The following is a 22,053-nucleotide window of genomic DNA, read 5'->3' on the forward strand; positions in this document are numbered from 1 at the left end:
TTCGTTGGACAGCTCGTGAGTGACTCCTGGACGTCGACCTCTTCACTTCCACGTGGCTGCGGAGACAAGCTTCCTTTCTTCACCTGTTTGCACCCGACATCGCCTGGTTCCTTCCTGGTTCCACGCCGGTCACTGGCTAGTGACTTTGAACATTGTCCCCTCTGCTTACAGGTCGGCTACTCTTCAGATCCATCCTTGGATCCACCCGAACTCTTCCTGCCTGGCCGCCTGCAGCATCTTCATCCTCAGGCTCCATAGACCTGCACGACAAAACCCGACGCACTTTGACCCCTATGCACCCGCTTCCTGTGGGTGAGGTAACGCTGGCACTCCGGTGCTCCTGGGTAGAGAAACATCTCTAGTGTCTAGGTTTCAAGTTGTTAGGTTCTGGTCCATCCGGAAGACTCCTTTTCCTTTAACTTTGTGACTTTTACGCACCCATTGAAATCAATAGGTGCACGCGTGTAACTTTTCACACTGCACACGCATCCTGTGGGCCTCCTGGTCACTAACTACAGTTAGCTCCTTGTCGTCCCAGCGATTCCCAAGGCCCTAGGCCTTCCTTTCTTTCTATTCGTGGTTCTTATACCACTATTTCAGTATATGGTTTAGCTGGCCACCTGGCCCATCCATAATTGTGCAACTTTTGTATATTTAAACACTGCCTTGTTTTAATCGAATGTGCTTCTGTGCTCATAAAGAGTATAGGGGATACTTTTAAGTAAATAAATACATATATATTTTGAATATATATCTGTGTGGTGTCCTTTCATTTGGTATTCAAGGAGGTTACATATGGTAAAACAGCTGGCTTCACATGCCCTCAAGAGTTTAGCCTGCAGACTGCACTGTCCACGCTACCACTAGGATAGCTGGTCTATCAAGGTTGACTTTAACCACCACCATAAGGGTTGTTTGGCATGGTACAAGGTGATCACTAGAATTAGTGAGCAGCATATACCAGGCCAACTTCTCAGAGCCCACTTTGAGCTTGGCCAGACTGGTCCCCCAGTCCCTGCCTGCAGCCTGTTTTGCAGGCCCTCCTTCAACCACGATTCTCTTCAGTAGTGCCACCCCGCCACATAAAGCCCCACTGCACACGGCCGCTGGCCTGAGATTTAGTGGACCAACAGTATCTCAGCCTGGACAAGACCCTCAAGACCTGAGCCCCCTTTGGGTTCGCCTGGACTGGCCCCACATTCCCAGCTTGTAGCCTCTTTTGCAGACTTAAACAGGTATCCAATGCCGAACTGCACCTCTGCACCCGGCGCCTCTGTGCTGCCCAAGGTGACCTGTTGGTGCTGCCTTGGAGCCTGCCCTATACTCACCTTGAGTTCAGGAGAAGAGTCCGGTAAGTTGCTGACAAGTACCAAAATGTAGGACATCTTTTCCCCATACGATAACATTACCTCTCCAGAAACTGCACAAAGTGAAAACCTTTGAAACCAGTAAAAATCCATATCACGAAAAGTACTTTACCGATTCTGATTAACTTAGTCTTGATCAAAATTCAGATAAAAATCTGTCTTATATGTATAAATTGGTGTTGAATTTCTTTATTGAGTTTGGGTCTCACGTACTGCCTTTGTGTATGCAATAAATGGTTAGCACTACCCTCTCATAAGCCTAAACTGCTCACCCACACTAGCACAAAAGAGAGCAAAAATTAATGTGCAGCGTCGAAACTAGAGAGACCATCTCAGAAACTCATCCTCTTCTAGAATACACCAGAACACTCTGAGCACTGACACTCTTTGGGATCCTAAGGCTTAAATGATTCGACTGAGAAACACGCTAAAACGACTGTAGAGGTATTAAAACTAGAACGCAAAAACAAGTCTAAAGAGAATGTCATCCATATTCATTCCCACCACATCAATATGTGGGCATTCTTGGGCTTTGAATTTTGGGGGGATGGAAGATCAACCCTACTTGTTTTAGCCCTGTAGCATGTAACTAGCAGCGCATGGGCGTGTTGAAATCATTGGGCCATGTTTTATGTTTTTTCTGAATGCAAATTTCAATAAAATGCTTTGAACAAAAACATATTATAAAAGCAACTCTGTCCCAACAATTTTGATTACAGATGGCTATAATCTTAGACACAAAAATACTTTCAAACATATACACTCCTAATGTACATATTAAAGGAGCCAGAATTAACCGAGAACATTAACCTGTAACTAATTAAGAATTAAGGTTACAAAGGAGCAAATGGATGGAAGAAACTGAAGGCCATCCACACGGAGGAGTGAACTAGAAACAAGCTGCGCACAGACACACACAAAGATGTACACGCACAGAGAGAATTTGCTTCTTAACAGACAGAATGGGAGATTAAGATGGGTAAGTGCTATAATTCAGACTTGAAGAACTTTTGGGCGCAAAAATATTGCAATTTCTTTATAGCCCGTGGAGATATTTACTAGTATGTGACCAACAGCATACTGCTAGAGGGTGGAGGACAGCACCGCTGCAATAGTGGATAAACCAATGTCAGTGTTTAGGGCCTTCTTGTTCATACAAATATATTCTTGCGTTAAGATGAGAATCTGAAGTTGTCCGCTTGTCTTTGCCCACTCGTTTTTTCAATACATCACATCGCTTGAACAGGACCTTCTTGTCCAAACCTACAGAACCTTGGTACGAAGATGAGGCAGAGCAGACCAGTGAAATAAACAACAAAACTCATCACTTTTGGATTGAAAGACTGCTTACCTATGTCCTGTCGTCTAGGAATTGAAACAAATGCTTGCTGGCGGTGTTTGGCAGTGTGTTAATGTAGGAGATAACATCCAGTTTTAGCCTCTATCATGGCGGCCTCCGCTTTCAGACATCTTACATGCAATAAGTGGTTGAATGTCACATGTGCCTCAGTCTTCTAAGCAGCAAATGACAAGTAGCTACTGGTGCCTGTGAAGCACACATACTCCCTCCATTCCTACCCAGATCTCTGGTAGAAGAGGCACAAACAATACACCAAACAGACTCAATACTACGAACAGGACAACTACCACATCTACAAGGAAACTTCTCGTACCGCTAACAAGAGTACTGCCTCCATACATGCATGATTTGCTCTAAACTGCCAGCCAGTGGTTGAATTAGCAATTATTCTCAATAGTTATTGACTATCGGTTGTGGGTTCAACAGCATTTGTAATTAGATCTATCAATTTTCCCTCTACACACAACCCACACAATCACTTTTACCATTACAGGTCTTTGCAAGTTACTGTCTGCCCTGCTCCCAACACAGTGGAAACAGGGATATCCTCTCTTGGCTCCCTTCTGCTTACTTTTCCTTTCTAATCTCTTTTCTAAGCCATCTTATTTACCCCTTCAAAGCCCTCCTCCAACCCCTTTCTCTATCTCCCATTGACCTTCCCAGATTATAAATCCTGCTGCCATCTGCACCTTACCTAATTCCACCTCCTGGTGCAGCTAGACACAGCCTCAGCATCCATACGAAGGCAGACAGGTTTTAAGGGTGTCTTCCTATAGCAATTGGCCTTGTGGGGGGACTTCTGCATGGGCTGGAATTTCCGTCAGCAGATTGATACCTTATTCTATTAAACCCATTACTTTTACTGGCTTGCTCCTGAAGTCAGGTGGGGTGCACCTTCACTGTTCTTTGATGGTCCCCATAGGCACTCTACGGACGCTGTTAGCAGATTTCTTTGTCTTGCCTGCAGATATTTTCTTTGGTTGCACATTCACCACCTTTGGGTATACTCCACAGACCCTCTACTGAGGTTGTCAGTAAGTTTCCACGGGCTAAACCATCATTACTTCTGGGTGGACCACTTGGGCCATATACAAAGTTACCTTAGATTCTGGGGTTGTGTCTCCTCCACCTGAGTGGGCCCTGCAGACCTTCTACTGCGGTGTGAGATGCTAGTGCCATCACAATTTCGGGCATCCCCAAAACCCATCAATTGGTAGGGTTCATGGGTTTCTTCGAGTTGTTTCTCCCCATTTGAGTGGCCCCTACAAGTCCACATAACGTAGAACAAACATAACTCACTCAGGTCGTGCAACCACCATGATGACGAGAGGACGGGAAAAGAGCACCCTGAGGTTCTACCCTTCAATGGGACATCTGAAATAAATGATGCTTGAAACGTGCACTAACTAAAACGATGTTATTAGAAGTGGTTTACTTCTGCAAATTCTTGGTTGCATGCTTGCGATAACATGAAAAAATGTTTTTTTAAACAGTTTTTTTTTTTTATTATGTAGGACTGAGGTACTCCACCCAGGTGAAGTCTGTTGAGGCAGAGACCAGAAATTTAATTTCACTCTACTGGAAGCAGTGGCTTGCTAAGGTTAGCCTTCAAACGTGCAATCAGTGGTAAGTCATGCAGCAGCTCCAATTTGTTTTGAGCCTCCAAGTGCCTTCCTAAGTCAATCACTCAATCCTAAGTGAAACCAGTATCTTCCAATGCACCAACCAGCTTCATCTGAAGCATCCCTCCCAGACACCCTTACCTTCCCATCATCAGGAACCAGGTCTTGCAGCACCTTGCGCTTCGGCCATTCTTTGATCAGCTCTTCGGTGGCAATCTCATGAAGGTGGTAGATAGCAACCTTTGCCGACCTTCTCTTCGCCCTACCCGTGCAGTCACTCAGCTCTTCCTTTATATCTTTGAGTTTGTCTTCTTTTGGAGGATCGCGGCTGCACGACACCTTGAAAGAAATAATTTGATGTAACTCAGATACTGATGAGAATGAAAGAAAGCGAGGAAAAGAAGACCAGAATTGACTCACTATGTGTTGATTCTACACTACTTAAAGTTCTCTTTTTGGTACCATGGAAGAACTGCACCATGATTTAGTTGGTACAGACAAAGGCAAAAACATAATACGCGGAGGCTAACAGTACATGCGAGTCCTATTTACCTGCACTGGCTGCGTAACTCCGTGCCTCAAGAATCAGTTAACAACTAATTAGTAAACTATACAGTAGGAAGCTGTCTCTTTATGTGATATATCGATAATCTCACATGCGGAGTAGAGTCCAGGGGTTCCCTTACTAGGGGACAGGGCTTGCTATGCTATCCCTAAGTGCTCTACTACAGGGTAGTTTGGTTGAGCCGCCTTAGGCTTAACACAGAGAAGTGCAAGACATTTGCAAATACACACAGTGATTAATAAATGAGACACGCGACTCAGGAAGGGGATCCACCTCAATTTATAAAAATAATAAGATTTTATATATGAAATCATTCAGGTAAGTACGTTTTTAAATATAAATTCTTATCCCTTTGAAAAGTGGACACCGGGCAATTTTTGAGTTCTGCAATGTTATTCTAAGGAAGGAAGAACTAGTTAAGCAAACAAGTATATTGCAACGACTTACAAGACCAATCTCCAAGTGTTAAGGTGAGTGGAGGGCAAGGTCCAAGGCAGCACCAACAGAACACCACCAGCGGCACGAGGGCGGCAGGATCAGGGTGCAAATCAATGTCGAGAGCCCAATGTATTTCAATGGAGCTCTGTCATTGCAAAAAGAGGCAGCAGACTCTGGCCAGGAAGTCAGTCGGGCTGAACCAGCAAGTGGGCTCAGGCATTGCGATGCTCCGGGACGGCGGGGGGCACCCTTGGTCCTCTTCTCCAAGGCCTAGGGGCAGAGGGTGCAGGGGTGTCCTTGGGCATCGGCGGCCTTCCTTACCGGAGCGGTCATGGTTGAGGGGGCATGCCTGCAGAGGCTGCAGGCGATGCTGGTGAGTTCAAGAGGGGTGAATCAATGATGGACACGAGCTCTGGAGGGCTGGGGGACCTAGTTGACACTGGTGGCCAACTTCAACTCGGACCAGACGCGCAGGGTGCAGTGTTGACTTCGGGTGTTGGTTTTTGGCGGTTACGGAGGCCTCAGAGTCTTCTCTTTTGGAGTTCCTTCAGAACAGGTCTGCTGTTCATGGGAGGTCTTGAGTCTTTTTCGAAGGCAGGTAGTCCTACCAGGTCAACTTTGGCACAGTTTTCGATGACGGATCCAGACTGGTCGACAGGGTTGGTACCAGGTCAGCTGCTTCTTCTCTCCTCTTTGTTTTCTTCTCTCTTCTTAGGTCTTCAGATCTGCTTCTCTGGTGCCAGGGGCTCCCTTAAATACTGAATATAGGGGGTTTAGGGGAGTCTAGGGTAGTAGTCAATGGGCTACTGAACCCTGGTGTCACTACCACCCCTATATGACCACTTCCTGTGGGAAGTTGGCCTAACCCTGTCCCAGAATTCCCAAGAATGCCATCATAAAGATGGCTATTTCTGAAAAATCGTGTCCACCTCACATAAGTCCACCTTATGGGTGGTACTAGCCTGGAAGTAGCATGCCTGTATAGGTAAATTTTTTAAAGCCGTGCAGGACCTTCTTAAAAACATATAATAAAGCACAAAGTTGACCGAGGATTGATAACTTTTAGTTCCTGCACCTTGGACATTAGGCACTGTAAAGCTTGTCATTTCTGTAATTGAGTTTTTATATTTGTTACGTATTTACTCCATTTTGTGGTTGATTTTAAACTATTTTAATTTTTTCAAAAAATCTAATCCGGCTCACTAATAATAGATTTCAAATAGCCCAAAAAAAAAATTGTCTCTCTCTTGCCCTCTGCATAATATGTCTTTTAAATATTTTATATTGTTATGGTTTTAAGTAATCTACACAATAAACTTTGTATTGACCTGAACACGGCAGAACTTGCATTATTTTATCCTAAGGCCTACAGAAGGTCAGATGCAGCGTACACCCTCACTGCTCCTCTTTGTGAAGGTTCTTTTTGTAGTCTCTATATTTTGGGCTGTCTCTGGCCATGACCGCTTATCTACACAAGATAGTATGTCTATCGAGACCATTTAGTACTCGTACAATCAGCAGCAAACTTGCTCTACTGCGACCAATTCAGGAGGGGCTTCTACAAAATGTGTATTTTGTTCACTCACTGTTTTCAACTTAGAAGCAACAGTAACTGCGCTCGACTCCAAAATTATATGTTATAGACTAATGTATATATCTATATTCACTGAAAAAACCATAGGTTTCACACGTTATAGTTAGCTGGACATTTTACTGATAAAAAACCAATGAAATTCCCCCGTTATAGTTACTGTAGGCAACTATAACTCACGCGACTGTAATCCTCTGCTGATGCTAATGCTGTATTTAGACACTTATTTGCCCATGTCTTCTTCCATTAAATTTTAGCTATACATATATTACAAATATTTTTTTTTCATAAAGACACATATGTCATCAGCAGAGGATTACGGTCGCGTGAGTTATAGTTGCCTACAGTAACTATAACGGGGGAATTTCATTGGTTTTTATCAGTAAAATGTCCAGCTAACTATAACATGTGTGAAACCTATGGTTTTTTCAGTGAATTTGCAAGGTTTTTTAAATGCTAATTCCTAACTATAACGTGTGTGAAACCTATGGTTTTTTCAGTGAATTTGTACGTTTTTTTAAATGCTAAGTTACTTTACGCCGTTTGTGGCGTGCGCGCCCACTTAACGCAGTTTGTTCCGTGCGCGCACGGTGCACACGCGGTGCGCTTCGCGCACCGCGTGCCCACGTTACGCTAGATGGGCCATGAACGCACGATGCGCTTCGCGCACCGTGCGCACATGGAGGTCATATGATGAGCATCGTTGTGACAGGTAAAATATATGTTTTGTTTATCTCTGATGAGCCATGCACACGGGGTGGGGAGAATGTGGATATTTTTTTTTTTATTATTATTTCTTACCGTACGCGTACGGTAAGCGTAATCGGCGAAATTTTCAAAAAAATTAAAATTGCCTTTTTTCACTTGGGGGATCGTTGGGGACTCCCTCGACATGGCTAGGTGCTTGGGAGCTGTGTAAACAGCCCCTTTACATGATTTGCACTTTGTTTTTCAACCCCCTATCAGAGTGCGAGAGAGAAAATGGCGGCCGCCGCTTCCTGGTTTCGACCGATTCGAATGTTTACTAAGATCTAAGGGCCAATCAGAATCGCGCTCGCGCACACCACCGTACGCGTACGGTAAGCGCACCGTAAGCGCACCGTAAGCTGCCACAGATATATATATTGATTTAAAGGCTATTTTCTCAGAATCTACTGAACAGATTTACACCAAACCTACAAAAGGCACTTCCTTGACCTGAGGACTACCTCTCTGCCAAATTTCAAGTAATTCTGTTCAGCCGTTCGGGCTGTAGCTGTGTCTAAAGGTCCTATGGAAAAATGCATGGGAAAAACACGTTTTGGGACCCCCCTTTTATCTCAGCCCCCGCTTGACGAATCCCCCCGAGACTTTCAGGGTAGGAGCGGAGCGTAGCGCCCCACCTATTTTGAAAAATTTGCGAGGATTCGTCAACCGGCGCCAAAGTTATTCAAAATAGAATGTTGCGGATTTCCTATGGAAACGTGGTCCTAACTATAACTACCTACTGCCGACCGCCAGTAGGTAATATATCTATATCTATCTATATATGTATATCTATCTATCTATCTATCTATCTATCTATCTATCTATCTATCTATCTATATATTACCTACTGGCAGTCGCCAGTAGGTAGTTATAGTTAGGACCTATTTTCCATAGGAAATCCGCAACATTCTATTTGGAGTAACGTTGGCGCCGATTGACGAATCTTCACGGTGATTCGTCAAGCGGGGGCCGAGAAAAAAGGGGGGTCCCAAAACGCGTTTTCCCCATGCATTTTCCCATAGGACCTGCTGACGCAGCTACAGCCCGAACTGCTGAACGGAATTACACCAAATTTGGCAAAGAGGTAGTCCTCAGTTCAGGCTCGTGCCTTTTGCTTAAATGGTGTAACTCCGTTCAGTAGTTCCTGAGAAAATTAGAGTTTAAAAGATAGATACATCTGGGCGGAGCCTAACCACACATCTCATCGTGAGATCTGATTGGCTGTCAGTACTTCATCCAAGAAGTGTTGGCAGCCATCTTGGGATCAATATACATGATAGCACCTCATTAAAAAGCATTGCAGTTAATAGAAGGTTTTAAGACTTTAGTTACATTATAACTCATTTGTTGATGGTACCATACTCATTTTAGGAATTATGGTGTGTTCTAAGGTGATTTTACCATGTGAAAAAGCCTTCTGCTGTGATATCATGAATCATATTTGAGAGAAAACTATTTTCTCATGCTTTTCCCACAGAGGTTTAGAAGGTGATCTATAAGCTAAACTGAGAGCATATTTTCTGTAAATTCTCATTATCTTTCTCAGTCAAGTGAGAATGAAGTCTGACATTCTCAGTAAAACATGTACATCCAACAAGGGCAGAGACTGTCAGTTGATTCCTTTGTGTTCTACTGCAGCTTCCCAGAGTGTTCCAAAGAACAACTAGAGCGCTAACAGTCCTACTTATGACAAACGTATGGCACACCTGAAGCCATCTTGCTTGGATTAAAGTGGTAACTCTTAAAACATTTAATTTAAAAAGTAACAAAATGAGGGGGTTCATTTTGCCATAGAACGTACGATTAGTGCTGCAGAAAGAAAAATTAGGGCACATTTTGAGTGACTTCTCAAATCCTCTTCTATTTTATTAAAAAAATCTGACATGCAGACTGAAACATGCACTTTCAATACCAGCAGCAGACTTCCCTGGTGAGCAGTAGCTTTACTACAGTGATCTAATAAGCAACTAGAGTGCTAACATTCTGAATTTATGGCAAATGTGCGACACATCTGAATGCCTTCTTGATGGAATCAAAGTAAAAAACTGAAAGTATTTCCTACTGAGGAGAGTGTAGTAAATGAAAAATTAGGAAACTTCATAACAAATAAGTCTCCCAAAATGGCCACCAGAGACAAAAGAGCCCAAATGTAGCACAAATATCACCCAGATGTAGCCCAAGTATAGCCCAATGACAGAATGTCCCAGAGTGTTCTAACGAACAACTAGAGCGCTAATAGTCTTACTTATGACAAAAGTATGGCACACCTGAAGCCATCTTGATTGGAATAAAGTGGTAACACTTAAAACATATAATTTACAAAGGAACACAAGCATTTGCAATGCAATAGGTCTCGCGTTTACGTGAGTTTAAGCTAATGGCATTGTATAATGACAATGCCTTTTATTTATGTTTTAAAAACCCAAAACATAAATAAATGCATTGTCATTTACAATGCCAATAGCTCAAACCCGTGTAAATGCGAGACCTATTGCATTGTAAATGCTTGTTCTTGTCTGACGTCGTGCACTGGACAGCCTCTAGGCGCTGGGAAGTGTCAGTCCAAGATTGGGAAGAGATGGCTGGAAGTGTTTGAAGTGGAATGAATGGCTTTGAAGGTTGGAAGAGGGGGAGAAAAGGGCGATATACGTTTTAAGACTCAGTGGTACGAATGTTGAAAGAGCCGGTATAAGGAGCAGAGAATGGACGAGGCAGCCGGAAGTGGTGATTTATTAGTCTGAGGGGTTTTAACGGTATGAGAATGACCAGAGGTAGTATGGGGGTGGCCGGGTGAGTTGGTGTGATGGTTAGACCAGGTGAAACGACAGTTAGGAGTTGCTGTTTGGCATTTAGAAGTTATTATTTTATATTTCAGTGTATTTATGTTGACATTGCAAACGAAACACTGAACGGTATACCAATGTGCGTCTTAAGCGTACAATGTACATTGCAACATTCCTCCACCCGATAATACAGCAAGTGCCATTGCCACGTGTTTATTATAGGCCATTGTTTCCATCATCATCATAATGCACATACCCTAACGAAACAGTGATGCACTTAACTTTGTCCCTATCCCTAAGTCATTGTTACTTGGGAGTAAGAAGTTATGATATACACAATAGATGTGGTTAGGGTATGAGGGTTAGTAAAGGTAGAACGAGGGCCTGCTGGCTCAATGAAGTGCTTCAGACGCAGACCTATGGGAGCCTTGATGTGTGAGGGTAACAGAGATGGCAGAATTCTGAGTCCTGCGGCACGGGTGTTAGGAGCGGTGTATGACAGAAGGTGTTGAACTTAGAGGGCACAGCAGTGTGTTTTAAGGACAGATAGGAAGGGACGAATTGACGTGAGGTTTAAAAGAGGGGTGAACGACGGATTGAAGACGACGCGTGGTGATGGTTAGATGCGTCGGTGTGAGTGTTGAGGGGGTGTGAGGGTCCGAAAGTGGTGACCGCGAGTCAGGATGTTACAAGCAATGAAGACGTTTATAGGGTGTGTGAGGGCTTGGCCCTCCGGTGAGCTAGGCACTGTCACCATTGTGAAACAAGCAGGAGGTGGGATAAGGGAGGGGGTGGCAAATGGAGTACATTTCGCGGGCGCTTTGATGTTCGCAGTGGCCGCGCGGCTCACTGAGAACATCAAAGCGCCCGCGAAATATACACGCAGGCTGCCAAATGGTGCGCGCACACGGCGCACATGCACTGTAGTTGGGGGCCTGAAAAGCACTCGTTTGCATTTCCCAATCCCCGTTTTCTATAGCTCTCGCCGGAGCAGCGCTAAAGCGCTGGCTCAGGCGAGACCTAAAAATGAGGGGGTTCATTTTGCCATAGAAATTTTGATTAGTGCTGCAGAAAGAAAAATTAGGGCACATTTTGACTTCTCAAATCCTCTTCTATTTCATAAAACAATTCTGACATGCAGACTGAAACATGCACTTTAAATACCAGCAGCAGACTTCCCTGGTGAGCAGTAGCTTTACTACAGTGATCTAATGAGCAACTAGAGTGCTAACATTCAGAATTTATGGCAAATGTGTGACACATCTGAATGCCTTCTTGATGGAATCAAAGTAAAAAACTGAAAGAATTTCCTACTGAGGAGACTGCAGTAAATGAGGAAATTAGGAAACTTCATAACAAATAAATCTCCCAAGCTGGCCACCAGAGACAAAAGAGCCCAAATGTAGCCCAAATATCACCCAGATGTAGCCCAAGTATAGCCCAATGACAGAATGTCCCAGAGTGTTCTTAAGAACAACTAGAGCGCTTACTGTCTTACTTATGACAAAAGTATGGCACACCTGAAGCCATCTTGATTGGAATAAACTGGTAACACTTAAAACATTTAATTTAAAAAGGAACACAATGAGGGGGTTCATTTTGCCATAGAAATTATGATTAGTGCTGAAGAAAGAAAAATTAGGGCACATTTTGAGTGACTTCTCAAATCCTCTTCCATTTCATTAAAGAATTCTGATATGCAGACTGAAACATGCACTTTTAATACCAGCAGCAGACTTCCGTGGTGAGCAGTAGCTTTACTACAGTGATCTAATGAGCAACTAGAGTGCTAACATTCAGAATGTATGGCAAATGTGTGACATATCTGAATACCTTCTTGATGGCATCAAAGTAAAAAACTGAAAGCATTTCCTACTGAGGAGACTGCAGTAAATGAGGAAATTAGGAAACTTCATAACAAATAAATCTCCCAAGATGGCCACCAGAGACAAAAGAGCCCAAATGCAGCACAAATATCACCCAGATGTAGCTCATATGTAGCCCAATGACAGAAGTGTGCAAAACACTTATTTTTTGTGTATTTGCAGTTTTATGTAGCACAGACTTGTCAGGTATTGGAGCGCTTTACATGAGCATTGGTTACATCACACAAGATCAAATTCATTTTGGTTGTAGACATGGGGAGATTAAGTGATTTGACCAGAATCACAGAATGTTGAGCTGAAGCAGAAACTTCAACCTGGTTCCCCAGTTGCAAAGTCTGCAGCTCAGGAAATAACACCACATCCTCTCCCCTAAGTGCAACATTTAATCAAGTGGTCAACTGGATAAAAAAACAAAGATTACAAATAATTTAAAAGTTCTTTGTCGCTATTTGAAAACTCAGAAAATATGTCCTCATTTTAGTTTTTTAGAGCACTAACCATATTTTGGTGCAAATAAGACCCTCTCATATATGTAATTTCTAAAGGAAATGCTCTAGGTATTACAGTTTTGATTACATCAAGATGACGTCAGGCGTTCCACACTTTTGTAATAAATATAGAATGTTAGCAATCTAGTTGTTCATTGGGATACTGTTGCGAGGCAGAGGCCAGGGGCACAGACTCTGAAAATTGAAGGCAGGTAGGACAGTGCAGAGGCAACAATTTGACCACACTGGGCAGGCAGGAAGGGCAGTGGCAGCACAACAGACTATGGAGGGCAGTGGAAAGGGGGGCAGGAGCAACAAACCAACAATACAAGACTGGCAAGACAGGCTGTGGCAATATAATAGACCATTGTGGACAGAAGGAAGAGGCAGTGGTAATACAACCTTACATTCCAACTGACCCGTTTCAGCCAGGAAACGTCCAATGTTTTTAAGCTCAAATGGGCTTTATTTGATCTGTCTCCTGTCTACAATCTCCTCTTTTTCAATGTAACTCAAAGGGGAAAATCAATACCCCAGTTTTTTTTCAAAATCTCCCTCTTACCAAGTTCAAAATGTTCGCAAGTATGGTACATTGGGTCATGGTAGGCAGGAGGAATTGGGGTAGGGACATGGACTCGGATAACAGAGGACAGGAGGGACATGGAGAGGTGCACCAAACTGACCCTACAGGGCAGGCATCAGGGTTTGCAGCAGCACAATACACCACACAGGGCATGCGGGACGGGAGTGCAGCACAACAATCCATAGAAAGCAATAGGGAGGGGACAGGACCATGCACATGGACAACAGAGGGAAAAGAGGCAATGGTAGCTAGCTGACCATAATGGACAGACAGGAGAGAAAGCTGAAGCAAAACAGACCATAAAGGGCAGGAGGGACGGATCAGGGGCATTACAATGGAACAGACAAGCCAGGAGGGAGGGAATAGGGGTCTGCACATGGAAACAGAGGTCGGGGGGCAAGGGGGCAGGGCAGGAGCAGCAAGATGACCATGGAGGTCAGGCAGGATGGGCACTAGAAACAAGACACACCATGGAGAGCAACAGTGAGACTTTGATGGCATACACACGGACCATGGAGGGAAGGTGGGAGGGGGTCAGGGGCAGCTAGCTGACCACACAGGGAAGGTGGGAGGGGCCATGGCAGCACAGAAGACCATGCATGGCAAGCGGGAGGGTTAGTGGCAGCACAATGGCTATGATGGGCAAGAAGGAGGGTGCAGGGGCATGCACAAAAGACCATGGAGGATAGAAGGGAGGGTCAGGACCTGGGCACAGACAAGAGTTCAGGGGAAGGGGCCACACAACAGACCGCGCTGGGCAGGCAGGAGGAGCAGTTGCAGCACAACAGACCAGGGAGGGCAGAAGGGTGTGGCAGTGAAATGGACCATGGAGGACAGGAGGAAGGGGATTGGGGCATGGCATGTGGACAGGCAGGTTGGAGGTGGCAGGGACAGGTTACAGTCATCTGACAATGCTAGGCAGGTGGGAGGGGAGTGGCAGCTCAACAGAACACTCAGAGTAGATAGGAGTGGCAGGGGCATGGAATATGGTGGGCAAAAAGGATGGAGCAGGGGCATGCACAAAGACATCGGACAGCAGGGGGAAGGAGAATAGGGGCAGCAAGCTAAGCACAGAGGCTAAGCAGGAGGTCAATGATGGGCCATAGAATTGGGCAATGGAGGGCAGGAGGAGTGGACTGGTACATCATGCTAAATGGAGGGCAGTGGCAGCACATCAGACCATGCATGGCAGGAGGGAGGAGGCTAGTCCATGGATTCAGACAACAGAGGATAGGGAGGAGGTGGATGGGGCAGAAAGCTAACTGTTCAGAGAAGGTGGGTATTAGGAAATCTATTGTTTTTACAATGGGTGTGTGCGAACTACTTAAAATATGAACAAGTATGCAGCATAATCTCACTTTTATTCAGGAAGAAGAGGACGTTTGTGACTGTGACTCCGGGCTCACTTGGCAGAAACACCCCCTGACCCTCCACCCCCCATCGCAAAATGTAATACCCGTGAAAAGGGTAGGTGGACGCAGTGTTATATAGAACATAGTCTATATATAGATATAGTATATGGGATAAACTATGCACCAAAAAGTGTGATATAAAATGAACCGGGCGTGAAATATAATATGCAATACATTGTGCGCAATGACAGATTCATTGGAGAGTGCGAGATAGCACAGGCACTAGCGCGTGCTATGCGATATGCGCCTTGGAGTGTAGTATGCACAGGGCAGTGTTGTGTAACCTAACTAGTCTCTAAAGTTGTAATATAAAATATGTGCTGGGGAGTGTAACGTTGCATATGCACTGTGACAAAGATATGATGCCAGATTGTAATATGTATGGCATAGCGCTGTGCGTTATAACATAGGCATCGAGGAAGGCACGTTAGATGGGGCAATATAACCCGTGCGAAGGCAAGTGTGGCATGACATATTCACGGGGTGGTGTTACAGTGCACATGGGCTAGAGAGTGTCATAGCATATGCACTAGCTGGTGGAATACAACACAGAGGTCTGTGGCACTCGGCGAGCACTGGTGGGTGTAACACAGCATTCAGCTCAGCCAGGAGCACGCTGTGACTCTCAAGTGAGGTTCGTCTCCTTTCCAGAGAGGAAAATAAAAAGTATTACACATCTGGCGGTGGATGTGTGTTTTATTAACCGTGAGGGGGGTTTCTTGCATAGTTTGGTCGAATTTTTGTCGAATCCCCTTTGAATGGCTTGGTGTGCGTATGTATTAAATGTGCCTGTCAATAGCTACCCATATTTGTATAAATAAACGACAAGGGTGTCCACTTGGAGAGTACCCACCGGCGGGGGCGCCGGGATTAGGCACGGTAGGGCGTCAGACACGTCAGAGCTTCACTAGCGGCGTAAATACATTCCACGTGGATTCATTGTATGCATAGTCGCCTTTTAATGAATATCACGCAAATCGTCATGGTGATAGGTACACACGGTTTGTCCAGCATGTCCTAGGTGTTTCTATATATATATATTTTTTTAAATAATAAAAAACAATGGCCGGCCCCAGGGGATGGGGTCCCCGGGGTCATAAGTGGCCTGAGGAGAGGGGCAACGCAGCCCCCCTCTTAAAGAATTAAAAAAAAAAAAAAAAGGGCCATGACCCGGGGGTTGGGGTCCCCGGTGCCGATTAAGGCCTTGGGAGGGGGCCCACACGGCCCCCTTCCAAATTTATTTTTTTCAACAAAAAAATTAGGGTGCAGGCCCTGGGGGATGGGGTCCCCATGGCCAATAAATTAGAGAAAGAAGGGGGGCCACACAGCCCTCCTTCTTAAGAAAATAAACTAAATAAAAGACCGGCATCGCGCCGGAGGCCACGCTCTCTCCTTGCAGCACTCTGCAAACGCGCCCCCTGGGCAGTTGTAAGTTGGGGAATTAATTCCCCTTCAATACTGAGGGTCCCTGAGGGCCAACTAGCCCAACAGGTATCTCCAGTATGCGCCATTGAGCTGCGTTGCAGAGAGGTGGTCTATGCCGTGCCCCTTTTTACATCTCTCTGCAACGCAGCTCTGTGGCGCTTACTGGAGGTACCTAGTGGGCTAGTTGGACCCTAGGGACCCTCAGGATTCAAATTAACTTAATCTCCCAACTTAAAACGGCCACAGGGCGTGTTTACACAGTGGGGAATGGACGGGGCCTGAGGTGACGTGTGCAAACACGCCCTGTGGCACGTTTTAAGAGGTAGTTTTAATCCCCTGCCCTATTATATACTAGGGGCTTACAAAGGAGGTCATGCTAATCACAGGGGGACCCCAACGCATAGTGTTCCCTAGTGTATGTAGGTGTTTTCACTGTATTATGAGTGTCTTTTAACATAGCACTGGCTCTAGGACTGGTTAGTCAGACTCAGTTACCACCAGTATCGTATCCGTCTGAAAAAATTGAGGGTACAGGATGATTTTGCAACAAGGCTTCTTTCTGCTCTTCTGTTTGTTCTTTCTGCACGTTATCCTTCTTCCTGCACTTTTCTTTGTCTTTGAGGACTTCTGTTGCTTCTTTCTGCATTTTTTTTTCTTTCTGTGCGTTTTTTCTTCTTTCTTCACATGTCCTATCTCTGTAGGCATAGTTGAAAATTAGCATTTAAAAAACCTTTGAAATTCACTGAAAAAACCATAGGTTTCAGGCACATTATAGTTAGGAATTAGCATTTAAAAAACCTTAGAAATTCATTGGAAAAAAAATTGGTTTCAGGGGCGTTATAGTTAGCTGGACTTTTCACTCGTACAAAACCATTGAAATTCCCCCGTTATAGTTAGTTCAGCTAACTATAACTCGCGCACCCGCAATGCACTGCTGATGACGTCACATATTAAATCACTCATGACATGGTCAATGACATCACTCATGACATCACTGATGACATCTTAAATGACATCACTGATGACATCATCCTTGTGATAGAGTGGTAGACCTCCTCTCCCCCTAATATAACCTTTGATACACACATTCAAAAATAGAAACTAAAATTTTCAAAACAATGGACATACCAATACCAGTTACAATAACCTATTCAGTAATTCTAAGATCCACATACACATCCACTCATTCACCAACAGTCCTATACAGTCACTCATACATGTACTCACTCATCATATGTACCTATACATCCTGTTACACAACACCACTCATCCATAGAGTTACTCACACACATAGTCACTCATGCTAATAAAGAATCAAACATCCATTTACTTGCATATACAGTTATACACACACCACCACACTTACTTCTACAGAAACATACACATACTTAGTCTTTTAAATAATCACTTCTAGAAACACATACTTATTCATACAGGAACTCTTCCAATCTCTCACTCTAACATATACTCACTTATATACACCAATAGTCACACATACTAGTTTAAAACATATGTAGTTACTCATAAAGACACTATTGAGAGTCATTCACTCACTAACGCACCATGCACACACTCATCCACCCATACAGTCCTGCAAACATGCTGTCTTCAACACATACAAACAGTGAGTCACTCATTTATGCACCTATGCACTACGTAATACCCCCCACCGAACCATACAGACACTCAGACATTCATACTGATACTCAAAAAAACAACTAATAACCTATATAGACACCCATGTAGCTACTCACCAACCCATGCAGCCACTTATACACAAAGTGAGAGACTGATACAGATATCTACATATTTAAACATTACTCACTAAGCCATGTATTCACTAAGATACACTTAATCAGTCAGTTATACAATCAATTTTACAAAAACAAATCATCCATTTAGACACTTATATACCCATTTATTCTTCCATCGACCGTTAGATATACATATATAAAACATATGTAATTTTCAGAAAAACACACATTCACTGGATGATGTCATCAGTGATGTCATCTGAGATGTCATCAGTGATGTCATGAGTGATGTCACTGACCATGTCATGAGTGATGTAATATGTGACGTCATCAGCAGTGCATTGCGGGCGCGCGAGTTATAGTTAGCTGAACTAACTATAACGGGGGAATTTCAATGGTTTTGTACGAGTGAAGAGTCCAGCTAACTATAACGACCCTGAAACCTATGGTTTTTTCAGTTAATTTTTAAGGTTTTTTAAATGCTAATTCCTAACTATAATGTGCCTGAAACCTATGTTTTTTTCAGTGATTATATATATATATATCTGCATGTCCCACTATCAGGCTAACCCATCAGTACAGCACAGATAATGCCTGTAGATCAAGAAGTGTCACATTATAAAAGTGGATAGTCAAAGCAATGTGACTTCTGATTAATGAAACACAAAATAACAGCAAAGAACCCCCTACTTTAAAGTCCCAGAAACGGTAAGTAAATCATTAACTGTTTACTTTGGGCAAGAACATGATTGATTATGGATGGAGTGAAGCTGAGAATCAACCCATCGCATGCAAGCTTTGTCTTGGGACAAGCAGATTATGTTTCCACACTAATAAGGGGCATACTCACCGGGTCATGTTCTGTCTTCATATGATACACGAGGCCTGCCCTCGATTGGTAAACCTTTCCACAGTTATGACATTTCAGTGCCATCTCCTTCAGCTCTGATTCTTTCTTCCCGCATTTCTTTGTGTGGTACAGGTATCCGACAACAGAAGTAAAGATGCTTGTGCAGCCCTGAATGGGAGAGGCGGCATAATGTGTGTCAAAATCAGAAATGCAATCAGAAACCAACTGAGCAAAACAAGATAGAAATAAGAGTGTGCTAATTACTGGTGATACTAGCTCTGCAGAATGACAGCCTTGCACAGAATTAGAAGCTTGTACCATGTAACATCTGCCACCTCTCAGCAACATTCCAGTACAGTCCTTACCTATGTACCAAAATGCCAATCACTAGATTGTGTGGAGACACCTCAAGAACGGCTCACCATCATTCACATTTAGGATGGTTGCGTGAATTGCATGTCCGCATATATTAATGCTGGGGAGATAGTGCTATGCCAGTCACTTATTCTTTGCCACTATGTACTTCTCCATAAGTTTACATGTTTGCAAGCCATGTCCAAGTTCAAGAAAGACCAACTAAGATTACCCAGATAGACTGGCTACGGCTGGCTAATCCACTGCTGTATTGGTGGCACTAAGATTTTAAGATTCTTTATTTGACTTCAGTTTAGCCCTGAGTACAGAGCTTGACCTTTAAGCTTTTCTGCTATGTTGCACTGACAACTTTATCCACCTTCACAGAGCAATGCCCTTCCTGAGGACTTCTACAAACACCGTACACCGTTGAGGGGAACCCTTCAACAACTGCACAAGGCAAATTTGTTGGGCACCCCATTGCCTGTGGCATTAATATTCTTTGTTTCGATTTCATGGCGGCCTCACAGCACAGTCTTTCCCTTGTTATTTTTTATAATGCTGAGTGCTACACCATACAAGCATGACCCTCTCTCTACTGCACTCCCCAGGTCCCATGGCCTCTTGGTCGTCTTAACTGGCACCGGTGGAGCAGAGAGGGGAAACCAGTTCCATGCTGCCCAGCAGCTCCAGGGTCGGCCAACATTATCCAAAACTGGTGCAGGAGCTACAAAGTGCGAGCATGGTGGCACTCCAATCCTCTGTTTGTCATGAAGGATTGAGCCCCCGGGCAGCACTCATTTCGGCAGGCCCTTGGGTAGGACGAATTCAAGGGTACTTTTCGGAAAGTACCACCAAGTGGCACAATAACTGTCCTCTCCCCACGGACAACCAGGGCCCATGGCATATTTTTGGACTCATTTTTCTCTTGGTGGTCAGCACCAGCAATCAGAAGCTTTCTCTTCTGCCTTCCTGGCTTCTTAAAGGGCATTTGTTATAGGGTGCTAGATTTAAGTGCTTCCTGCTCCAGATGAGTCCGCTGCCTGAACTCCTGAGCCTCTTTACCCTCTTTTGGGGTGGGAGGGCCCGAGGCAATCCTTCACAGCAACTCTACAGCCAGCAAGCAGAGGTAAAGTCAGCAGAGGTCATTCTACAGTGGAAAAATCGCTGGGTAGCCTTCGCAGGACCGGTGGGCGTCTTGAACTCAGGCCATGGGCATCGGGTGCAGAGGTGGTTTTGCAGTTCCTCAGTTCTGCTTTTAAAGTTGGTTTCTTCTTGGACAGGTCTGGTGTCTACCGGAGTTTCTTGATCTTTATAGAAGGCAGGGAGGCCTCCCAGGACCTTTGAGGTCGCTGGGCCTGCAGAACGAGTCGACTTTTTGTAGCAAGGGTGAAAAGCAGCAGACTGGCCGGCAGGGCTGGCGCAATCAGTCGCTGGTCCTTCAGTCTTGTTGTGGCGGCTCTTCGGCGTCCACGCTTCGTAGGTCGTCAGGAATCTGATTTCAGGGTCTGGTGGTGTAACCTAAAAAGGAATATGCTACTTACCAGTATGCATCTGTTCTTGGCATGTAGAGCTGCAGAGTTGTACACTTAGCATAGATCGCCATCTGGTGTTGGGCCCGGATGTTTGCAGTTTGTTTTTGTTCTTTGGACAGTCTTTGGAAGTCACGAGTTCGGTGACTCCTCCTTCGGTCCGTACTGCGCATGGGCTTCGGCTCCATCCTCAGATTGTTTTTCGCCAACAGGGAAATGATGGAGCGTAGTAATAACAGTGAGAAACCCATGTGTGTTGTATCTAAATAAGATGTACTGGAACGGATACAGGTAGGCGGGTGGGCGTGTACAACTCTGCAGCTCTACATGCCAAGAACAGATGCATACTGGTAAGTAGCATATTCCGTTCGAGGCATATGAGCTGCAGATTGTACACTTAGCATAGATTATATAGCAGTACCCAACCTTAGCGGCGACCACCGGTATCCGTTGCAGTGGTTTGAAAAAGTGTCTTTAGTACAGACTGGCCCACCCTAGCTTGCTGCTTGGAATGCACATCTACACAGTAATGTTTTGTGAAGGTGTGCGGTGTTGACCATGTGGCTGCTTTGCAGATGTCATCTAAGGGTATATTCCCTAGAAAAGCCATAGAAGCCCCTAACTTTCTTGTAGAGTGGGCTTTAGGCGGAACAGATAATGTTCTTTTTGCCTTTTGATAGCAAATTTGTATGCACTTTACAATCCACCTAGCTATCCCTGATTTAGAGATGGGGTTGCCTTTATGTGGTGGAGAGAAGGAAACGAACAATTGTTTAGTCTTCCTGAAGGGTTGCGTTCTTTGTATGTAGTACAGCAAAGCCCTTTTAACATCGAGTGTGTGTAAGGCCCTCTCTGCAACAGATTGAGGTTGCGAGAAGAAGACAGGTAATTCCACCGATTGATTGAGATGGAAGGGGGAAATGACCTTGGGCAGAAACTTCGGATTTGTGCGAAGTATGACCTTGCTGTGATGTATTTGTAGGAAGGGTTCCTGTATAGTGAACGCTTGTATTTCACCAACCCTTCTAAGGGAAGTGATAGCTACGAGAAAAGCTGTTTTCCAGGTGAGAAACTGTAGCTCACATTTATGCATTGGTTCGAAGGGCGGACCCATTAGCCGTGTAAGAACTAAATTTAGATTCCATACAGGGGAAGGTGGTGCCCTGGGAGGAATTACTCGTTTAAGGCCTTCCATAAAGGCTTTAATAGCGGGCACTCTGAACAGTGATAAGTGCTGTCTGTTTTGTAGATAAGCAGCGATCGCTGCTAGGTGTAGGCGTATGGATGAATATGCCA

The 22,053-nt window shown here is 44.5% G+C and overlaps 1 protein-coding gene across 3 annotated transcripts in view; it reads right to left on the bottom strand.

The window, feature by feature from the left end:
• The window catches only part of ZNF512 (zinc finger protein 512), a 174,347-nt gene that overhangs the window by 32,879 nt on the left and 119,415 nt on the right, over positions 1-22,053 (bottom strand). For all 3 annotated transcript variants that reach the window (XM_085613325.1, XM_085613326.1, XM_085613324.1), the window contains exons 10-11: positions 18,872-19,039; positions 4,491-4,688 (exon numbers count right to left, since the gene is read on the bottom strand). In XM_085613325.1, the coding sequence (XP_085469451.1) occupies positions 4,491-4,688; positions 18,872-19,039 (366 nt within the window). The remainder of the gene's footprint in view (positions 1-4,490; positions 4,689-18,871; positions 19,040-22,053) is intronic.

Source organism: Triturus cristatus, chromosome 6 (assembly GCF_964204655.1).
Source record: "Triturus cristatus chromosome 6, aTriCri1.1, whole genome shotgun sequence".
NCBI classification, from domain to species: Eukaryota; Metazoa; Chordata; class Amphibia; order Caudata; family Salamandridae; genus Triturus; species Triturus cristatus.